General features: G+C 43.8%; 1 protein-coding gene across 3 annotated transcripts; it reads right to left on the bottom strand.

Moving 5' to 3' along the window:
- Positions 1-8,652: 8,652 nt before the first annotated feature.
- On the bottom strand, positions 8,653-18,716 carry LOC144675991 (uncharacterized). 3 transcript variants are annotated; one of them, XM_078536505.1, is made up of 7 exons: positions 18,590-18,716; positions 17,784-18,155; positions 17,538-17,662; positions 16,979-17,101; positions 14,394-14,654; positions 11,326-11,552; positions 8,653-8,943 (listed from the first exon to the last, which is right to left on the bottom strand). In XM_078536505.1, exons 2-6 carry the CDS (start codon positions 17,833-17,835, stop codon positions 11,340-11,342), a joined length of 774 nt encoding a protein of 257 aa, XP_078392631.1. In that variant the 5' UTR covers positions 17,836-18,155; positions 18,590-18,716; the 3' UTR covers positions 8,653-8,943; positions 11,326-11,339. The 3 variants fall into 3 exon arrangements, with proteins under 3 accessions (XP_078392631.1, XP_078392632.1, XP_078392633.1); XM_078536506.1 differs by having other exon boundaries at positions 17,784-17,993; positions 18,590-18,685; XM_078536507.1 differs by lacking the exon at positions 14,394-14,654.
- Between the last annotated feature and the right edge of the window lie 948 nt (positions 18,717-19,664).

Below are 19,664 nucleotides of genomic sequence, written 5' to 3'. Positions count from 1 at the left end.
TGTAGCAACAGTACCATACAGCTCCGATTCCAGTCCTGGGTGTTTCAGTCTGTAGCCTGCCTTTGCAATACACCCTACCTATCAATTATCATCCCACCTAATACCTTAATCATTTCTGCTGCTACCGATATTTTGTCAGCATCCTCTTCCTTAGTAATCACAAAGTACTCCTTAAGTATCCTAGGATTGCCTGTGCCTGTAAGCATTACATCACCCTCTTTATCACCAGTGGGCCCCATCTCTCCTCTAAATATCTGTTTACTATTTACATTCCAGTCAAAGGCTTTTTGGGTTCCCTTTTATGTTCACTGACATTCTATTCTCATATTCTCTCTTTGCCAGTCTTATTTTCCTCTTTATTTCCTCTTTCAACCTATTGTTTTTGCCTGGATCTTGCTTGAAGGATTCACCTGACCTACATCATGCGCTCTATTTTTTTGTTTCATCATATTCTCTGCCTCTCTTGTTATCCAAGAAACTGTTGCTTTCGTTCTCCTATCTTTCCCTCTTATTGGACTGTACCTAGCCTATAGCCAAAGTGGCAGGATTTCTGGTGATTTTTACACATAAAGAAGGTTAATTATTATCACACATTTTCCCCTGATGTTTGAATACAACGTCTCAATCAATTGTCTCACTCCCACTATCACACACACAAAGACTAGATACAGATGAAGTTAAAGCCACAATTATTAAAATGGAATTGATGGCTCAGTTTCTACAACAATGCAGGTCTTATGTTGCCTTGGTTGAGTTGATCCTTTATTTGGAAATTATTCTTTTAGAAACAAAGGATTCTCATAAAGCTGTGAAGCCTTGTGTAGATGAATAGCCAGGAGGTTGGTTCACAGGTGAACTTGGAAGCTGGAACAAGTACCACGCTTTGGCTGCATTAGATGACTTTCAGTTATAATGGTTCCACTGTTTCAGATGTTTTCTGGCGATTTGGATGTTTCTTACACACACATACTTGCTTTGTTCCACATGTATTATACTGTAGTCCCTGAAAGTTAGTTTCAGTCACATGACTGCAGGCTTAACACTTCTGGGGTCCAGTCCACCACAATACAGTGACAGTTGACAATGGTCATTCACTCTTTTCTCTGCTCCACCTTGAGCTCAAATTTGTTCAATATGGCACTGGGACACCAACAGATTAGAGATCCCATATTCCTCAAAGGCTGGTTCATCTTTAAACAATGAGATGTTGAAACATCACAGGTGGCTATGGAAGTCCCTTATTCAGGTCCATGTTTAACTAAATGATAGCCACAGAATCGAATCCCGTCCAGAGTTTAAATATCCATAGTCACACGTTAAGTTTCAGCCATCTTAACAGAGTTTGTGGTCACTTTCACTAAGTACGGTCTTACAATCCATAATATCCAATTCCCTCATGTTGTACTGAGTGTGACACTAACATTATCCTAATTTATATTTGGGTATACAGGGACATAGAAAGGTTAGGTGAGTGGGCAAAGATCTGGCAAATGGAGTATAATGTGAGCAAATGTGAATTTGTCCATTTTGGCAGGAAGAATAAGAAGAAGCTTTTTATCTAAATGGTGAGAGATTGCAGAGCTCTGGGATGCAGAGGGATCTGGGTGTCCTAGTGCATGAATCACAAGAGGTTTGTATGCAGGTACAGCAGGTTAATAGGAAAGCTAATTGGATATTATTGTTTATTGTGAGAGGAATTGAATACAAAAGTAGGGAGGTTATGCCTCAGTTGTACAGGGCATTGGTGAGACCACATCTGGAGTATTGTGTATAGTACTGGTCTCCTTATTTAAGGAAAGATGTAAATGCTTTAGAAGCAGTTCAGAGAAGGTTTACTAGACTAATACCTGGAATGGGTGGGGTGTCTTACGAGGAAAGGTTGGACAGGTTAGGCTTGTATCCACTGGAGTTTAGAAGAGTAAGAGGCGACTTGATTGAAACATATAAGATCCTGAGGGGTCTTGACAGGGTGGATGTGAAGAGGATGTTTCCTGTTGTAAGAGAATCTAGAACTAGGGGTCACTGTTTAAAAATAAGGGGTCATTCATTTCAGACAGAGATGAGGAGAATTTTTTCTCTGAAGGTTGTGAGCCTTTGGAACTCTCTTCCTCAAAAGGTAGTGGAAGCAGAGTCTATGAATATTTTTAAGGCAGTGTGGATAGATTCTTAGAACCATAGAACCATAGAACACTACAGCACAGAAAAACAGGCCATTGAGCCCGTCTATTCTGTGCCGAAATATTATTCCGCTAGTTCCATTGACCTGCACCCAGTCCATAACCCTCCAGACCTCTCCCATCCATGTATCTATCCAATTTATTCTTAAAACTTAAGAGTGAGCCCGCATTTACCACGTCAGATGGTAGCTCGTTCCACACTCTCATCACTCTCTGAGTGAAGAAGTTCCCCCTAATGTTCCCCCTAAACCTTTTCCCTTTCACCCTAAAGCCATGTCATCTCGTGTTTATTTCTCCAAATCTAAGTGGAAAGAGCCTACTCACATTTACTCTGTCTATACCCCTCATAATGTTGTAAACTTCTATCAAATCTCCCCTCATTCTTCTACGCTCCAAGAAATAAAGTCCTAACCTGTTTAATCTTTCCCTGTAACTCAACTCCTGAAGACCCGGCAACATCCTAGTAAATCTTCTCTGCACTCTCTCAATTTTACTGATATCCTTCCTGTAGTTAGGCGACCAGAACTGCACACAATACTCCAAAGTTGGCCTCACCAATGTCTTATACAACCTCAACATAACATCCCAACTCCTATACTCAATACTTTGATTTATGAAGGCCAGTATGCCAAAAGCTTTCTTTACAACCTTGTCTACCTGTGACGCCACTTTCAGGGAATTATGTATCTAAACTCCCAGATCCCTTTGTTCCTCCACACTCCTCAGTGCCCTACCATTTACTGTGTATGTCCTACCTTGGTTTGTCCTTCCAAAATGTAACACCTCACACTTTTCCACATTAAATTCCATCTGCCATTTTCTGGCCCATTTTTCCAGTTGGTCCAGATCTCTCTGCAAGCTTTGAAAGCCTTCCTCGCTGTCCACAATGCCTCCAATCTTAGTGTCATCAGCAAACTTGCTGATCCAATTCACCACATTATCATCCAAATCATTGATATAGACAACAAACAACAATGGTCCCAGCACAGATCCCTGAGGCACACCACTAGTCACAGGCCTCCAGTCTGAGAAGCAATCATCCACTACCACTCTCTGTCTTCTCCCACACAGCCAATTTCGAATCCAGTTTACAACCTCTCCATGGATACCAAGTGTCTGAACCTTCTGAACTAACCTCCCATGTGGAACCTTGTCAAAGGCCTTACTAAAGTCCATGTAGACAACATCCACAGCCTTTCCTTCATCTACTTTCTTGGTAACCTCCTCGAAAAACTCTACAAGGTTCGTTAAACACGACCTACCACGCACAAAGCCATGCTGACTATCCTTAATCAGCCCTTGGCTGTCCAAATAATTGTATATCCGATCTCTCAGAACACCTTCCAATAATTTACTTACTACTGACGTCAGGTTCACTGGCCTATAATTACCTGGTTTACTTTTGGAGCCTTTTTTAAACAACGGAACAACATGAGCTACCCTCCAATCCTCCGGCACCTCACCCGTGGCTAAGGACATTTTAAATATTTCTGCCAGGGCCCCTGCAATTTCTACACTAGTCTCCCTGAAGGTCCGAGGGAATATCATGTCAGGCCCGGGGGATTTATCTACCTTTATTCGCTGTAAGGCAGCAAGCACCTCCTCCTCTTTAATCTCTATATGTTCCATGAAACTACTGCTTGTTTCCCTTCCTTCCCTATACACTATGCCAGTTTCCTGAGTAAATACTGACGCAAAAAAACTGTTTAAGATCTCCCCCATCTCGTGAGGCTCCACACATAGACGACCACTCTGATCTTCAAGGGGACCAATTGTGTCCCTTACTATCCTTTTACTCTTAATATACTTGTAGAAACCCTTTGGGTTTACCTTCACATTATCTGCCAAAGCAACCTCATGTCTTCTTTTTTCCTTCCTGATTTCCTTCTTTAGTATTTTCTTACATTTTCTATACACTACAAGTACCTCATTTGCTTCTTGTTGCCTATACCTGCTATACCCCTCTCTCTTCTTCTTAACCAGATCGCCAATATCCCTTGAAAACCAAGGTTCCCTATGCCTGTTAACTTTGCCTTTAATCCTGACAGGAACATGCAAACTCTGCACTCTCAAAATTTCACCTTTGAATGCCTTCCACTTACTGAAAACATCCTTGCCAGAAAACAACTTATCCCAATCCGCTCTTCCTAGAACCTTTCTCATTTCCACAAAATTGGCCTTTCTCCAATTTAGAATCTCAACTCGAGGACCAGACCTATCCTTATCCATAATTAACTTAAAACTAATGACATTGTGGTCACTCGACCCAAAATGTTCGCCTACACATACTTCTGTCACCTGACCTGTCTGGTTCCCTAATAGGAGATCAAGTATTGCATCGTCTCTCGTTGGTACCTCTATATATTGATTTAGAAAACTTTCCTGAACACATTTGATAAACTCCAAGCCATCCAGCCCTTTTACAGTATGGGAGTCCCAGTCAATATGTGGGAAGTTAAAATCTCCTACTATCACAACTTTCTGTTTCTTACATCGGTCTGCTATCTCTCTACAGATTTGCTCCACCAATTCTCTCTGACTATTGGGCGGTCTATAATACAACCCTATTAGTGTGGTCACACCTTTCCCGTTCCTCAGCTCCACCCATATGGCCTCTGTAGACGAGCCCTCTGGGCTGTCCTGTCTACACACAGCTGTGATATTTTCCCTGACTAGTAATGCCACTCCTCCCCCTTTCATCCCTCCCCCTCTATCACGTCTGAAACAACCGAACCCCGGAACACTGAGCTTTAATTCTTGATTAAAAAGGGGGTGAAAGTTTTTTGGGGATAGATGGAAGGTTACAATCAATTAATTTAAAGTAGGTGAGAGAATGGGTTAGTTTTTAAGTTCAGGGAAGTGGAGTTGAGGCCACAATCAGATCATCCATGATTTTATTGAATGGCAGAGCAGGCTCGAGGGGCCAAATGGCCTACTGCTGCTCCTAATTTGTATATTCATATAGTAATTAAAGTCCCTGATGTCACCACTTTATCGTACTTCCATGTCCACGTCCACACTACAGGTTTATCCTCTATCTGTCACCCCATGTAACATGATCATACCCTTCCTGCTTCACAACTCAAACCACATGGATTCTGCCTCTGCCCCTCTTGCCAACACTACAATGTCTTCCCAAATCAATACTGCCACCCTACTTCCCTTTTTTCCTGTAACTTTTCTGAATGTTTGTATGTGTGAATGTTAAGTGCCCAGTCCTCACCATTTTTAAGCCGCATTTCAGTTATTGCCACTACATGATATTGTGACATGGCTATTTGTGCTTGTAGCTCACTAACCTTATTCACCACACTTTGTGTGTTTACGTAAATGCATTGTAATTCCGTCTTTGCATTTCCCAGGACCCTTCTTACTCCTCTCCTGTCTAATATGGCACTCCACCCTTCTCTAGTTCTGCCCAACACTCTCACTAAATGTCCCTTATTCCTCTTTACCCTATGTAGGTACCCACCCCACCCCCTCCCAATTTATTTTAAATCCTCCCCACCCAAACCAGTAAACCGCCCCCTTCATGAGGACATTGGCCCCAATCCCATTATGGTGCAACCCATCCCTTTTGAATGAGTGTTTCCAGCCCCAGAACCAGTCCCAATGCCCCAAGAAGCTGAAGCCCTCCCTCCTGCACCATGCTTAAACCACACATTGGCTCTCGATATCTCCTCTCGCTGACATGTGGCCCGAGGATTAACCCAGAGATTACTGCTTTGAAGTTCTGCTTCTTAACTTCCTCCTTATCTCCTGAAGATCTGACCATAGAAGCCTGATACCTGCTCTCTGTATGTGAAGGGGATACAGAAAGACCAGTATTGATGATTAAGCTGTGTACGTGCTACCTGCTATCTTAAGGCTTATGTGTTTATATCATTAACACAAGCGCTGCAGGAAATGTACCCTCTGCAGTTCACAATTACCAAATGCAGCCTTAAAATTAACAATTGACCCAGCGTCAACTGTCACTGGCAGAAGTTAGAGTTTTGACTCTCCACCACCCTTTGTGCATCAAAGTGTTTCACTGAGCAAAGTCTAATTTTTCAACCATGTATCCCAGCCCTAGACTCCCCAACCAGCAGAAATAATTTCCACCAATCCACCCTCTCAGTTCTCACTAATATCTTGAAAACATCAATCGGACCATCCCCTAACACTCTACATTCCAGGGAATTCCATGGAATCATACAGTTACAGCACAGAAGAAAGCCATTCAGCCCATCGAGCCTCTGCAAAGGGAAATTTAGTTCCCAAATAATTTCCCAATGTGACTCCATTTGCACATTTGAAAATTAATGTCACTCCCGATACCAACAGAAACAAAACAGCAATAAAGCAGCACGGGGGCGTCCAGTATATGCTTATTAAAGTTCACATATTATAGATCAACACATAATACAGCATGAAAAATGTTAAAGTAATTTTAAAGTACTTTGTAGAATGTTATCATTTCATGTACTTAGAACCATAGAAAAGTTATAGGACAGAAGGAGGCCATTTGGCCCATCTTGCACATGCCAGCCCGAGGACACCCAGGTGCCCTGTCTAACCCCACTCCCATAGGTTCTGTAGGTTTTAGCCAAGCTCTCCATATCCCCCACAGGCAGAAGACTCAGGGCGGGGTTTTCCATGCCCGCTGGTGTTGGGCGTGTTCAGTGGCGTAAGCGGGCAATATGGTGAGAAGGCCAAAAATCAGTTTCACGGCATTGTGAAGCCGGTTTGTGGTCACCCTCTGAACCCTCTGATGGCAGGCTGTGTTTCCTACCATCAGACACTGGGAATCTCATTGTAAAACACCTGCGTATCCTTATAAGCCCAGCCCACCAGAATGATCCCTCCCTGCTCACACTGGATTATCAGAGTGTGTCAGCAGGAGTGCATGACAAGGTCTTTCACAACAGTGTATAAAAGCTGTGCAGCTGGTGAGCTGCACTTCACTCGGGACTTTGAGGTTTGGTTGCCTACCTTGCTTCGGGCAGCGCTGGTGGTCATCAGCGCCAGGCTTCACAGACAGTACCACCTCACTTTGAGGGGGGAATCATGGGCAGGTCTCTACCTACCAGACCAGCCATAAAGCCAGGCCGGCTTTTCAACAGCTGAGAGGGCTAAGACTTGCTTGGGGAAGGGGGAGAAGTGGCCTCAGGTAAGGGAAGAGGCTGCAGGGTGAGGGCTGTACTGCAGAAGGGGGTATCCCAGGGTGTGTGTGAGGGCACATGTTGATCTGTGCAAGTGGCCTCAAGATGGTGAGGGCTGAGGAGGCAGTCCCCAGAGGAGATGAGGCCAGATGGAGATGTGAGGGTGTGTGTGAGAGAGAGTGGTGATGTCCCTTGAGTTGGCAGTGAGTGAGATGCCAGTGAATGTGTGGTGGGCTTGTGGGTGTGAGTTTAGAGTGATGAGATGGTTGCCTTACCCTGGCTGTATGGATGAGGTCATTCATCCTCTATCTGCATTGGATGGCCAACATCCTCTGTGCAGCATTGGCCCTGATCACCGCGGCCATTACCTACCAAGCTGGAGGTGTAATGTAGCTGCCTCTCCTGCGGCCAGAGCAGGGGTAGAGGACATCACAACGGCCTCCACAGTGTCCAAAAGGCACTCAAGGGAGGTGCCACTAAACCTGGAGACCTGCAGCCTTCTTGCCTTTTGAGGCCATGTCTTGTGTGCAGCAGCCATGCGCTGGGAGAACTGAGAGGTGTGCACGTGGCTGGGAGAACTGAGAGGTGTGCACGTGGCTGGGAGCACTGAGAGGTGTGCACGTGACTGGGGGCACTGAGAGGTGTGCACGTGACTGGGAGCACTGAGAGGTGTGCACGTGACTGGGAGCACTGAGAGGTGTGCACGTGACTGGGGGCACTGAGAGGTGTGCACGTGGCTGGGAGCACTGAGAGGTGTGCACGTGACTGGGAGCAATGAGAGGTGTGCACATGGCTGGGAGCACTGAGAGGTGTGCACGTGGATGGGAGCACTGAGAGGTGTGCACGTGGCTGGGAGCACTGAGAGGTGTGCACGTGGCTGGGAGCACTGAGAGGTGTGCACGTGGCTGGGAGCACTGAGAGGTGTGCACGTGGCTGGGAGCACTGAGAGGTGTGCACGTGGCTGAAATTTAACCATGGTCCCCGGTGTGATGAAGCGGTGAAGTGATGGTGTGGCTGGCGAATGAGACCGCACTCACCATGGAAACGGCATGGACAGGGAGCATTCTCAGAGGAAAGGGAACTCATTTGCAGCCTCATCCACTCTTTCTGCCACCCCCAACTGTCTCAGGAACCTCCCCATGAACCTGGAATTGGCCAAGAGCTGGAATTTTAATGGTGACACATGAAGGAAGAGTTTGCATTTTATTTCCTTGACCTGTTGCATTGCAGTAGCTCCATGATGCATGTGACATCTCCAGATGGTTAAGACATTGGAGAGTTTGCTTCTTGTGTATTTTTACTGAACTGAAAGAGCTTCAGTGAAACAAGAATTAGGCAGCAAAGTTCCATTTATTATTTGGGTTTACGTTGACTTCTGGCATCAAATATCTCACATGATTCAGTTGGCGAGGTTCAGATCACATGTCAGACATTGCTAAGCAGTGAGAATAACTTGAACACCAGTATAACAAGCTATAGTATGATTACTGATAATTAAATAGTAAGCGACTTATAATTAAATGTTTTAAAGTTATCAGTTTAATCCAGGTGGAATTTCCTTCCTGTTTATCTCCTCCCTCTGTCCTGATGTCTCCGTTCACTCTTCAGTTTTCTTTTGAAATCTGTTATAAATCAGCAAAATTCACTCAATGAGAATTCCTAATAGTTTCAGCTGAAAATTGGTTAATAATTTTTCAAGGAGGTTCTTGGCGAATATTTTCAGTTAGTGAATGAGGTGAAAAATCTCTTCTCAGTAAAAGAAATGTGAGTTTGTGGTGGACGTGTGTAGAATGGGGCTGATGTTGGGAAGGATGTGTTTCTCCTGGGACAGTTATGGTGACAGCATTGAGTTAATGTTTAATCCTGGGAGTATCGTTTGTTCGTCTGCAATAATCAAGCACAGATACATGAAACGCTTCCACTCTGTTCACACACAGCCGCGTGAATGAGAGAAGGTTAAAACAAATGATTTCATTCTTAAAGAATCCCTCCAATAGGGGCAAATGCTGGTAACACTTGATTGCACTTAATGACCCCAGTGTTTTCAAGGGACAGGGGGCGTGTGCTTGTGGAGTTAAAACCCAGGTAGGTTCTGGGTGCGGAGGTCCTGCTGAATTTAATGCAGGAACTGGTTCTTGTTTTGTTTACTCAGTGCCTGCTTGACAGCCAATCACAGTCACAGGTTGGCCGGTGGGATGTCCACCCATGGAAGCAGGAAAATGCCCTGGCAATTGGGATCCGGGAAGGACCGACACTCCAAAGGGGAGGGAGCGGGGACAATCGGGAAGTGGGGAGGACCAGGAGACATTGTAGGTTAGGAAAGTGGAGGGGTCGGCTGATTGTGGAGTGAAGATCTGTTTGATGTACTGGAGGTTCTCCTGCTCCTGCCCATGAGGAGCACTGTGATCTGTTCCCCCAGCCCTGGGGATCCGATTGGCCTGTGTTAAATTTAAATCGCTGCCAAATTCTCAGCAATGGAACCTCATCCAAACATTGCAGTCACACGCTCACTCCTCCTGAGTGGGAAACCCGCTGCGGTTAAAATGGTAACGGCGTGTTGGGGTGGGGTTTCATACGAGTTTCCCCTGTCCGTCATGCCAGGGTTCAAATTCCTCTCAATGATTCATGCAGCCTCGCCTGAGGCAGGGAATTGAGTGAGAATGGAAAAGCAAAGAATGTTCAGCCTGGAAATGAGGGGACCACGCAGAGATATAGAAAATAACACATTCGTAGTATAACTTCATATAAAAAACCACAGTGAGTATCAACATTTAAGAACAGGTTCTACAAGAGGCTGATGTGGGGGGAATAGCAAAAAGGAGTTTTGGTTTGATAGCACATTTCACAACCTCAGGATTTCTCAGAGTGCTTTCCAGCTAATAAATTGCTTTGGAACTGGACTCACTGTTGCAACACATGGGCCTGAATTTTTCAGGGGGTGGGCAGGCTCATCAGGGGTGGTTGCGGAGCTGATCGCCGCCCGCGATTGGCTGCACGCCGCCATTGTACGCGGGCGGGCCCATGAAGGCCTGCCCAGCGTGACACCCAGCCGGTAGCGCTCAGCGCTCCCTGTGCGGGTGGGGGGAGAGTCGGGGCCAGCGCTATTTCACACATGCGCGTGACAGAGAGAGAGAGAGAGCAGCAAACTCCCTGAGGCACCGAGCTGCTTCAGGGAGACTGAATCACTGCCGAAATTATTAAATAAATGGTTTAAAAATTTAATTAAACATGTCCCCTCATGTGACTGGGTCACATTAGATGGGACATGTCTTTATATTTTGGAAAAAATATTTATTTATTTAATAAAAGCTTCGGGCAACCTCATCCCGCCCGTGGATGAGGTTCCCTAAAAAAACGTAAAGGCCGCTTGAGCTCTTCACCTGCCCATCAGTCTTAAGGTGAGACGGGCAGCGTTAACAATGACCTTAATCACTTCTGTAATGGCTTTAATAGGCCGTTTAAATATCGGAGGGTGTGCAGCCCACTCTGGCGCCCGCCCGCTAAATGAAACATTGCGAGAAGCGCGATGACGTTGGGGCACACGCCCGACATCATCGCGCGTCATTTTACACACTGACGTTTCAGGCCTGACCCCACACACCGACCGAAAAATCCTGCCCACTAAACCCAGCAGCCAACGTGGTCATCGTGAGCTCTGACTAATAACAATACAATAAGGAATCAATTATCTGGGGAGGGGGTTGTAGGGTTCGCTGAGAGATAAATATTGGTCAGGATACCCTACCTAAGACCCCTGCGATTGTCCACAGGATCTCTCACATCCTGACTCAAGAGTGAGAGTGCTACCAACTGAACGAGAGCTAACATCTGATAAAAGATAGGGTGCATGGAATTAGGTTATAGTTCATGTGGACAATAAACATCAACACATACCAATGGCCTATTTTGGCCAAGTTGTCATTTTATGTCATTCTGTGACACAAAATTGGGATAAAAATAAAGACAATTTATCCTTCAAAAAGTGACAAATAATCTCTGGCAACACTTACTCAGTATTTCACCAGCTCCTCCTGCCTCGCGAGTTTAATTTGTAGATTCTTTTAGGGTAATAGTCACGTGTTCCTCGCCAAGCGTTGCCCTTTCCTCTTGTCCGGTCAGGCTTGTTTCCTCCTGCTTTGTAATTCCTTCGTTTTGAGTTATGTTTTCTCTCACTCCAAACGGGTTTTCTCACTTTGAACCCACGGTTCTTCCTGTTACTTCTGCGATTTATCTAAATCAAAGTGTGTCATTTATATCTTTAGCTCAGGGAAAACATAATTGTCTTCATGTATGCAGTTGTTTTCAAAACAGAATGTTAACATTAAATACCCAAAGGACCCACCTCAGTGCTTACCATTCAGATCTTACTTACAGTCAAACCTATGAATTGTCCAGTTTCAGGCTTCAATGGTCCTGTCCTATGTAAACAGGTTTAAATCTGCCCAGATGGCAGTGTGTCAATTTAGCTCAGTTATACAGCTCCTTCCTGGTGAACTAAATAATCTTAGGATCTATCCCCCCTCCAGGAGCTGAGTATATAATCTAGCCTAACACTAAAGCCTGGCTCTGATTATTTATAGATTAAGTGAATGTGCAAAACTGTGGCAAATGGATTTCAATGTCTGATAATGAGAGGTCATCCACTTTGAGGCTAAAAAGGATAAAGCAGGAGACTTTCTGAATGTCTAGAAACTACTGGAGCTCCAAAGAGGCTTGGGGTCCAGGTACAGAGATCATTAAATGTCCTGAATATCCTGGTACAGGAAATACTCCCAAAGCCTAATTCTTTCGAGGACTAGAATACAAGGCGATAGAAATCATGCCTCAGCTTTACAAAGGGCTGGAGTTACTGTGTTTAGTTCTGGGCCCTATACCTTGGGAAGGATATACTGTCTTTGGAGGGAATGTGCAGTATCAATTAACTAGAATGATAGCTGAACTCCGAGGGTTCAATTACAAAAAGAGATTACTCAAACTAGTGATCTATTTCCTAGAATTTAGAAGGTTCAGGGATGATTTGAACCAACAGGGCAGATAAATTATTTCCACTGTCTAAGACTAGGGGGCAGAGTCTAAAAATGAGAACGAGACCTTTCAGGAGTGAATGTAGGAAACATTTCTTCACACAAGCATAGAACCATAGAAAAGTTACAGCACAGAAGGAGGCCATTCGGCCCATCTTGTCCATGCCAGCCCGAGGACACCCAGGTGCCCTTTCTAATCCCACCTTCCTGCACCCGGCCCATAGCCCTGCAGTTTACAGCACTTAAGGTGCAGATCCAGGTACTTTTTAAAAGAGTTTAGAGTTTCTGCCTCTACCACCAACTTGGGCAGCGAATTCCAGACACCCGCTAACCTCTGCATAAAATAGTTCTTCCTCATGTTCCCCCTACACCTTCTGCCACTTATCTTGAATCTATGTCCCCTGGTTCTAGAATTCTCCATCAAGGGAAACAATTTTATCCTGTCCACTCTATCTATTCCCCTCATAATTTTGTACACCTCAATCAATTCACCTCTCAACCTTCTTTGTTCCAAGGAAAATAACCCCAACCTATCCAATCTCTCCTCGTAGCTACACTTTTTTAACCCTGGCAACATTCTTGTAAACCTCCTCTGCACTCTCTCCAGAGCTATTACATCCTTCCTGTAATGTGGTGACCAGAACTGCACACAATACTCCAGTTGTGGCCTCACCAGTGTTTTATACAGTTCCAACAGTGGGAGAAGTTTGGAACTCTCTTCTGTAAACAGCTATTGATGCTTGATCAATTGCCAATCTTAAATCTGACATTGATTTATTTTTGTTATTGAATGGGTTTGGGGGATATGGGCAAAGGCAGTTAGAATGTATATCAGGCATAATCTCATGGGATGGTGGAACAGACTCGAGGGGCTTAATGGCCTCCTCCTGTTCCCACGTTCTTGTGCTTCCTAACAGCACTGTGGGTGTACCTACCCCACACGGACTGCAGTGGTTCAAGAAGGCAGCTCACCACCACCTTCTCAAGGGCAACTAGGGATGGAAAATAAATGGGGGCCCAGCCAGTAAAGTCCACATCCTGTGAATGAATAAAAATAAAAATAAAAACCTTCTGGGCTGGAGTTCCAAAGATCCACAACCCTTTGAGTGAAGAAATTTCTCCTCATCTCTGTCCTTAATTGTCGACCCCTTATCCTGAGACTGTGCTCCCATATTCTAGACTCCCCAGACAGGGGGATCAGTATCCACCTATCAAGTACCTTCAGAATCGTGTGTGTTTCAATGAGATCACCTCTCATTCCTCTAAACTCCTAAGTGTACAGGCCCAATTTCCACAGTCTCTCATCACAGCAAAGAAATCAACCCCGTCAACCTTCACTGCACTGCCTCCAATGCAATATTTCCTGCCTTATATATGGAGATCAAAACTGTGCACAATATTCCAGGCGTAATCTCACCAAAACCCTGTAAAATTGTAGCAAGACTTCCTTATTCTTATACTCCAAGCCCCTCGCAATAATTGTCAAAGAAATGGAAACCAGTGTAAACACCTTGGAGCCCTACAAAGTCCTGAACTCACACTACACTCCTTTAAGTCCTTTATGCATGGAGGCTGAAACTTGTGGCCATTGGGATTCTTTGATGCACATTAGACATAGCAAGTTGAAGAAAATGTAATTCAGGGTGGAGAAATGTGTATCGTGTTGTTTCTAGGAGCTCCCTTGTAACCATGTTAATTCCATGAGAGTCAGGAATGGAGATTGCCTCAGTAATATCAGTGAAGAATGTTGTACAAGCAATGCAGATAGTGGTTGGGACACTGCCTGCTCTCAGGGAATCAATGAAAGCCTGCATGGCTCTGAAAGTTGAGCTACATGAATAAATTTCTCCTGAAAGGTGCTCAATTTTTCATGCAAATCTTTCTGCTGCCAGGACTCTGCATTTGAAGAGGCTGAAAGTGTAACTCTCAGTGAGAAGTCACCACACTTCAACTGCTCAATCTTTCCTGCTGAGGTTTTGCACTGCACCATACTTATTGCCCTGGTCCTCAGGAACTTTCTGTATGAAATTCAAAAACAAAAACATTACCACCCTTTCGGTTTCCTCCGATGATTCGCTGCTTTCTGATGATGATGATGATGTTGTTGTGGATGCTGGAGTTATCGATGGAGTTGGTGTTGGAGTTGTTGTGGATGCTGGAGCTGGAGTTGGTGTTGGAGCTGGTGTGGATGCTGGAGCTATCGATGGTGTTGGTATTGAATTTGGTGAAACTGGCTCACTGCATTTGACTTCAACATTCTGGATCTTGCCAGCTTCAAATATGACCCAGCTCGTGCAAGTAGCACTTTTCTACAGGTTAGAGAGTGAGATTGTAATTCAGTAACAGCGCTCCAAACAGAGCGAATTTTGTAATAGTGAGTGAGTATCAACAGTGGAATATTGACCCAATGGTCACACACCTGAGTGCCAGGTCACACCATCGACTGTGTACACTTGCCCTTACAGTCACACTGGTGACTGTGTACACCTCCCATCCTGTAGCACCATCAGCTGTGTACATCTCCCTTACAGTCACACCATCGACAGTGTACACCCCTTACTGTAACACCATTGACTGTGCACACTTCCCTTACAGTCACACCATCGACTGTGTACTCCTCCCCTTACTGTAACACCATTGACTGTATCTGCTTCCCTTAAAGTCACACTATTGACTATGTACAGCTCCATTAGAGCCATACTGTCGACTGTGTACTCCTCCCTTACTATCACACTATTGACTGTTTACTCCTCCCTTAGTCACACCATCAACAGTGTACATTTACCCTTACTGTAACACCACTGACTGTGTCTACCTCCCTTACCGTCACACCATCGATTGTAAACATCTCCCTTACAGTCACACCATCGACGGTGTACACCCTTTACTGTAACACCATCGACTGTGCAAACCTCCCTTACAGTCACACCATCGACTGTGTATACCTCCCCTTACTGTAACACTATTGGCTGTGTCTACCTCCCTTACCGTCACACCATCGATTGTGTACACCTCCCTTACAGTCACACCATCAACAGTGTATACCCCTTACTGTAACACCATCGACTGTGCAAACCTCCCTTCAAGTCATATCATTGACTGTTTACACCACCTCCCTTACAGCCAACCCATTAACTATGTGCAGCTCCCTTACAGTCACACCATAGAGCCTGTACCCTAACCACATAAATTTGTGCTTAATCTACCACTCCCTGACTTCTTACTCATGGTGAACTTTAGGGTGTTTTGCTCTCAGAGAAGCTTAAAAATCATCCTCCAAACCATAATATCACCTACCTGCATTATCCCTACCATTGCTGAAACTTTATTCCTATTTCCTCACTTCCAGATTCAACTCCATCAATGCTTGACTTGCTGGCCTACAGAAGCACCAACTGGCCAAGATCCCATTGCCTCCATCTTGTACCGTGTGTGGCGTTGCCCTGGATAACCTTCCCATCCTCCAGTGTATCGCTCTGAATATCGTTTTTTCTCATTTGTAAATCCCTCCATTGTCTTTCTCCATGTTGTATCTCCAACTACCTGCAGCCTCACATCCTGGGCAGCACCTCCCACTGGCTCTCATCCACTGTCGCAGCTCTTATCTAACTATTTCACTATCAGGAGTAGAGCTATTCTGTCCTGTACTTTGGAGTCCTCTTCCCAAACTCTTACGTCTTGCTTCATCTTCCCCCATCTATAAACACCCTCTCAAAACCTTCCTCCTCAGGGATTTTGAAAAGATGTGAGGCTTTTAAAATCAGTGCCCTAGGAGGATAGGGGGGTTGCTATGAATATCAGTGGTGATGTGTGACTGGGACTTGGTACAGGATGGAAGTGGTTGAGATTTGGGTGACTACCTAACATTACTCGGGGGGAAAACAAGACAATTCCTTCTCAACATCACAGAGACAGGAACATCCAGCGTACAACAAGGGCAGGGATGCATTGTACACTACAGTTTCTGAAGAATGCTTTCACACATGAGAGGATAGTAAAAATGGTCCCCTTCAATAAAACAAAACTTTGCAATTATTTAAGAAATTACATTAAAGATAGACTGGAAATAATGCCAAAAATGTAGTTGGGTGCTTTATTGGATTTTGCTATATGGGGGCTAGTGATAGCTATCAACCAGGAAGCTTTGTGTTATATATCATTTTCCCCTCACTGTTGCTCAATACATTCACTACTCTCCAGATGCGGCTAATTGCAAATCCAAATATGACAAATTCCATTTCTGATTAGTAAATTAAAAATGAGTGAGAAGACAAGGTCAAACAAGTTCCTTGGGCAGCTATTCATATTCACACAATGTATGTACATAATATTGTAGCATTTTTTGTGCATTGATTGAAAAGATAGTAAGATAAAATGTAGTGTTTTGGATCATTGGGAGTATTTTACCTCCTCAGTTATTGGTACAAATAGATGTTTGTTAATAAATGTGCACATTGGCCTTCTCAAGTGAAAGTTTATTTTTTTCGACTAAAGTTAATGCAGGTGGCTAAAACAATGTAGCCCTGACCAAACCTGTGGCTAGTCAATGGTTTCTATTTGCAACACTGTACTAAAGCCTCCAGTCCCCATTTTCATTACAATCGAGAAAGGAGTGAGAAATGTTAATACTTACAGCATCTGGGAGAGATTTCAGCCGACACGCTGCTCGATCATTTTTGGCATCTTGGCGCCGTGTGGTTTCCTGGACATCAAATATTAAGTCTACCTGGAGCAAATGCTCTCCTTTAGGAATAATCTGATAGGAAGAGTTAGATTTGTGTCATTTAAAGGAGACACATTGACAAGAGTTTGGGATAACATGTAGAAATAATGACACAGTGCCAGACAGAAAGTGTTGGAACTTTCCATGTATCGTGTTAGGAACTGGGAGAATGTTTGGAATTATTGTGACGATCAATCTCCTGCACATTGCACTGGGAAAATCAGAGAATTTGTCCCTTCTCTTACCTGCCTTTGTGTTGTCATTTCTCTCTCCCTCTGCCCATAACTTTTATTATTGCTTCTTTTTCTGTCTTCAATTTTCTCTACATGATTATTTTCAATCTTTTTATAGTGCTATCGTTTCATGCAGTAACATTTTTAAGATGTTAAATAAATAAAATTCATACCCTGAATGAAAATGTGTTTCTAAGTCAGAGTCAAACAAGGGAAATGGGTTTTGTGACACTCACGGCATTTACGTTACACCTGGTCTTAGTGAAGTTACAGTCAGTTGTAGACCTTCCATTCCACTTTTTAAGTGAAGCAGTTAGTGCCTCGGAAACCACAGGAAAGTCCCAGTTTTCACACGTTTGTTCTAAATCCAAAAGCAAAGCGATTTGCAGATCAATATATTTTCAATTCATCTTGACATGAACCGACACTGGCTGCTCATCATCAGAAAAAATATTATGACAATAACTTTAAACAGTGCTTACCAGAACCATAGAGGGTTTGGACTGCAGCAAGGGTGAAGAGAATAATCTTCATCCTGGATGTTGTGGACTAAGGTCCCCCCTTTCTCTTTGCCTGTTTTTGGGTTGTATTCCGTGTTTATATACTTCAGGTCATACAAGTCATTGTAGGTTAGTGAGCAGTGATGTAATCAGACCACAATAACTATGCCAGCTTGCCTCCCTTTGCTTACTCTGTGGGTGTCACAGTTCAGACAATTAAACACTTCCAATAAGTAGAATTTGTTGCTATACTTCATTTATGGTAATTCCTTCAAATGTCATATTTCATCAACCCTTTTCAAAATGGTACATGTTGTGATTCCCTAAATGTAGTGAAACAGTCTTTGCGTGGCACTGTAAGATATAATTAAGGCAATAAGTTGTCACACAAAATGAGCACCGTAACCATTTAATGATTGAATCAGGAAACGTTCCTGAAGATGGGAAAGCTACTGGCCGAAACGATGTTGTTAAGAGAAGGGTTATGGGACATTCCTTTGTATTGGTGTTCTTTGGAACTAACTGGACAGATGTATGGATTATAAACTTGACAAAAGATAACTTGTTAAAGAGAATTCACCTATCACGAATTGGAGGTCATGTTCAACTAAAATGGATTTTCTGAGGACATTATTGACCTGGTCATTTGAGACTGACAATGTACTTGGGTTTTCATAAGTTATAGCGAGGGAAGTTATGGAGGTGGAGCAGTCTTGTGATTTAATCAATGCCTGTTCCTCTATTTGAGAATAAAACACACTTCAACATTCATTTAACCACAAACTCACCAATCACGCTCAAAATCTTTGCTCCTTTTCGGTAGAAATACACACATCTCTATTCATGGGTCAGTAGGTGCAGGGACTGTTGCTTAGGGAAGTTGGTTCTAGTATTATTATAAAGACGCCACAGACAAAGCTTTATTTTTCACCAATTACCAAATATGCCATGTGGGTAGAACAAAGAACTCTTTAAAGAGGAGCCAATCTGTTAACCAAGTCAGTTTTCCTGGCACTGATCCAAACCACATTACTGCAAACATTTAAAGCAAGCTTTTTTTAATTGTTTTATTTGGCCACTTGTACTGTTCCTGCATCAAGCAACAATAAACACATCATATTTTGCGAATGATGCCAGTTGTCATGTGACTTCCGAAGACTCGCTGATTATCCTTGACGTTCTTCCCACGGCAGTATTTCCGACCGAAGGCTCAGTGAAGGTTTGTTCAAGGTGTTTGAGATCCTGAAGAGTTTAGATAGAGCAGACAAAGAGGAGTGGTTTCCCAATGGCTGAAGGATCAACAATCAGAGGCCACAGCTTTAAAGGGATTGGGGAAAACTTTCTTATGCAGCATTAAAAAGGATTTTGGAGTGCACAACCTCACCCAAAGCTGGATGGGGCTGTGGAAACGAATTCCATAGGAGCTTTCAAAAGGGAATTGGATAAACACTTGAAGCTGAAAAATGCAGGGCTTGGGGGCAAAGAGTGGAGAGAGTGGTTCTGATAAGATTGCTCTCCAAAAGAGCCGGACTCAAGGAACTGAATGGCCCCCTTCGGTGTTCAACTGTTTCATAATTCACTCAACCTCCTTCCTGACCTCCAGTTCAACATTTGAATTTGGGACCAAGAAAGATAGCTAGGTGTTCAAGACAAAAAACTTAAACTTAACATGAATCAAACCCTTGGTCCAGATGGACTGTATGTTACAAGGAGTGAGAGAAGGGACAGCAGATGAGCTCTTACACATGCCTGATATAAAATGCTAGGAATGCTCAGTGGTCATGCAGCAGCTGTGTTATTGAACAAGTGGAACTTACTGAAGCACAAGGTATGAGCAGTGGAGCTTTGAACAAGTTGCTGTGG

This window comes from Cetorhinus maximus, unplaced genomic scaffold (genome assembly GCF_964194155.1).
Source record: "Cetorhinus maximus unplaced genomic scaffold, sCetMax3.hap1.1 HAP1_SCAFFOLD_1262, whole genome shotgun sequence".
NCBI classification, from domain to species: Eukaryota; Metazoa; Chordata; class Chondrichthyes; order Lamniformes; family Cetorhinidae; genus Cetorhinus; species Cetorhinus maximus.
Note: the sequence above shows the minus strand (reverse complement) of the source record. Positions and strands in the feature narration are given on the sequence as shown.

Bases quoted from the DNA above. Each gene is read 5' to 3' on its own strand.
- LOC144675991 (XM_078536505.1), bottom strand. From the start codon at position 17,835: ATGAAGATTATTCTCTTCACCCTTGCTGCAGTCCAAACCCTCTATGGT. The intron at 14,655-16,978 runs GTAAGTATTAAC...TCTAACCTGTAG, and splicing joins TGAAATCTCTCCCAGATGCT to AAAAGTGCTACTTGCACGAG. The intron at 11,553-14,393 runs GTAATGTTTTTG...ACTTTGATTTAG, and splicing joins CGGAGGAAACCGAAAGGGTG to ATAAATCGCAGAAGTAACAG.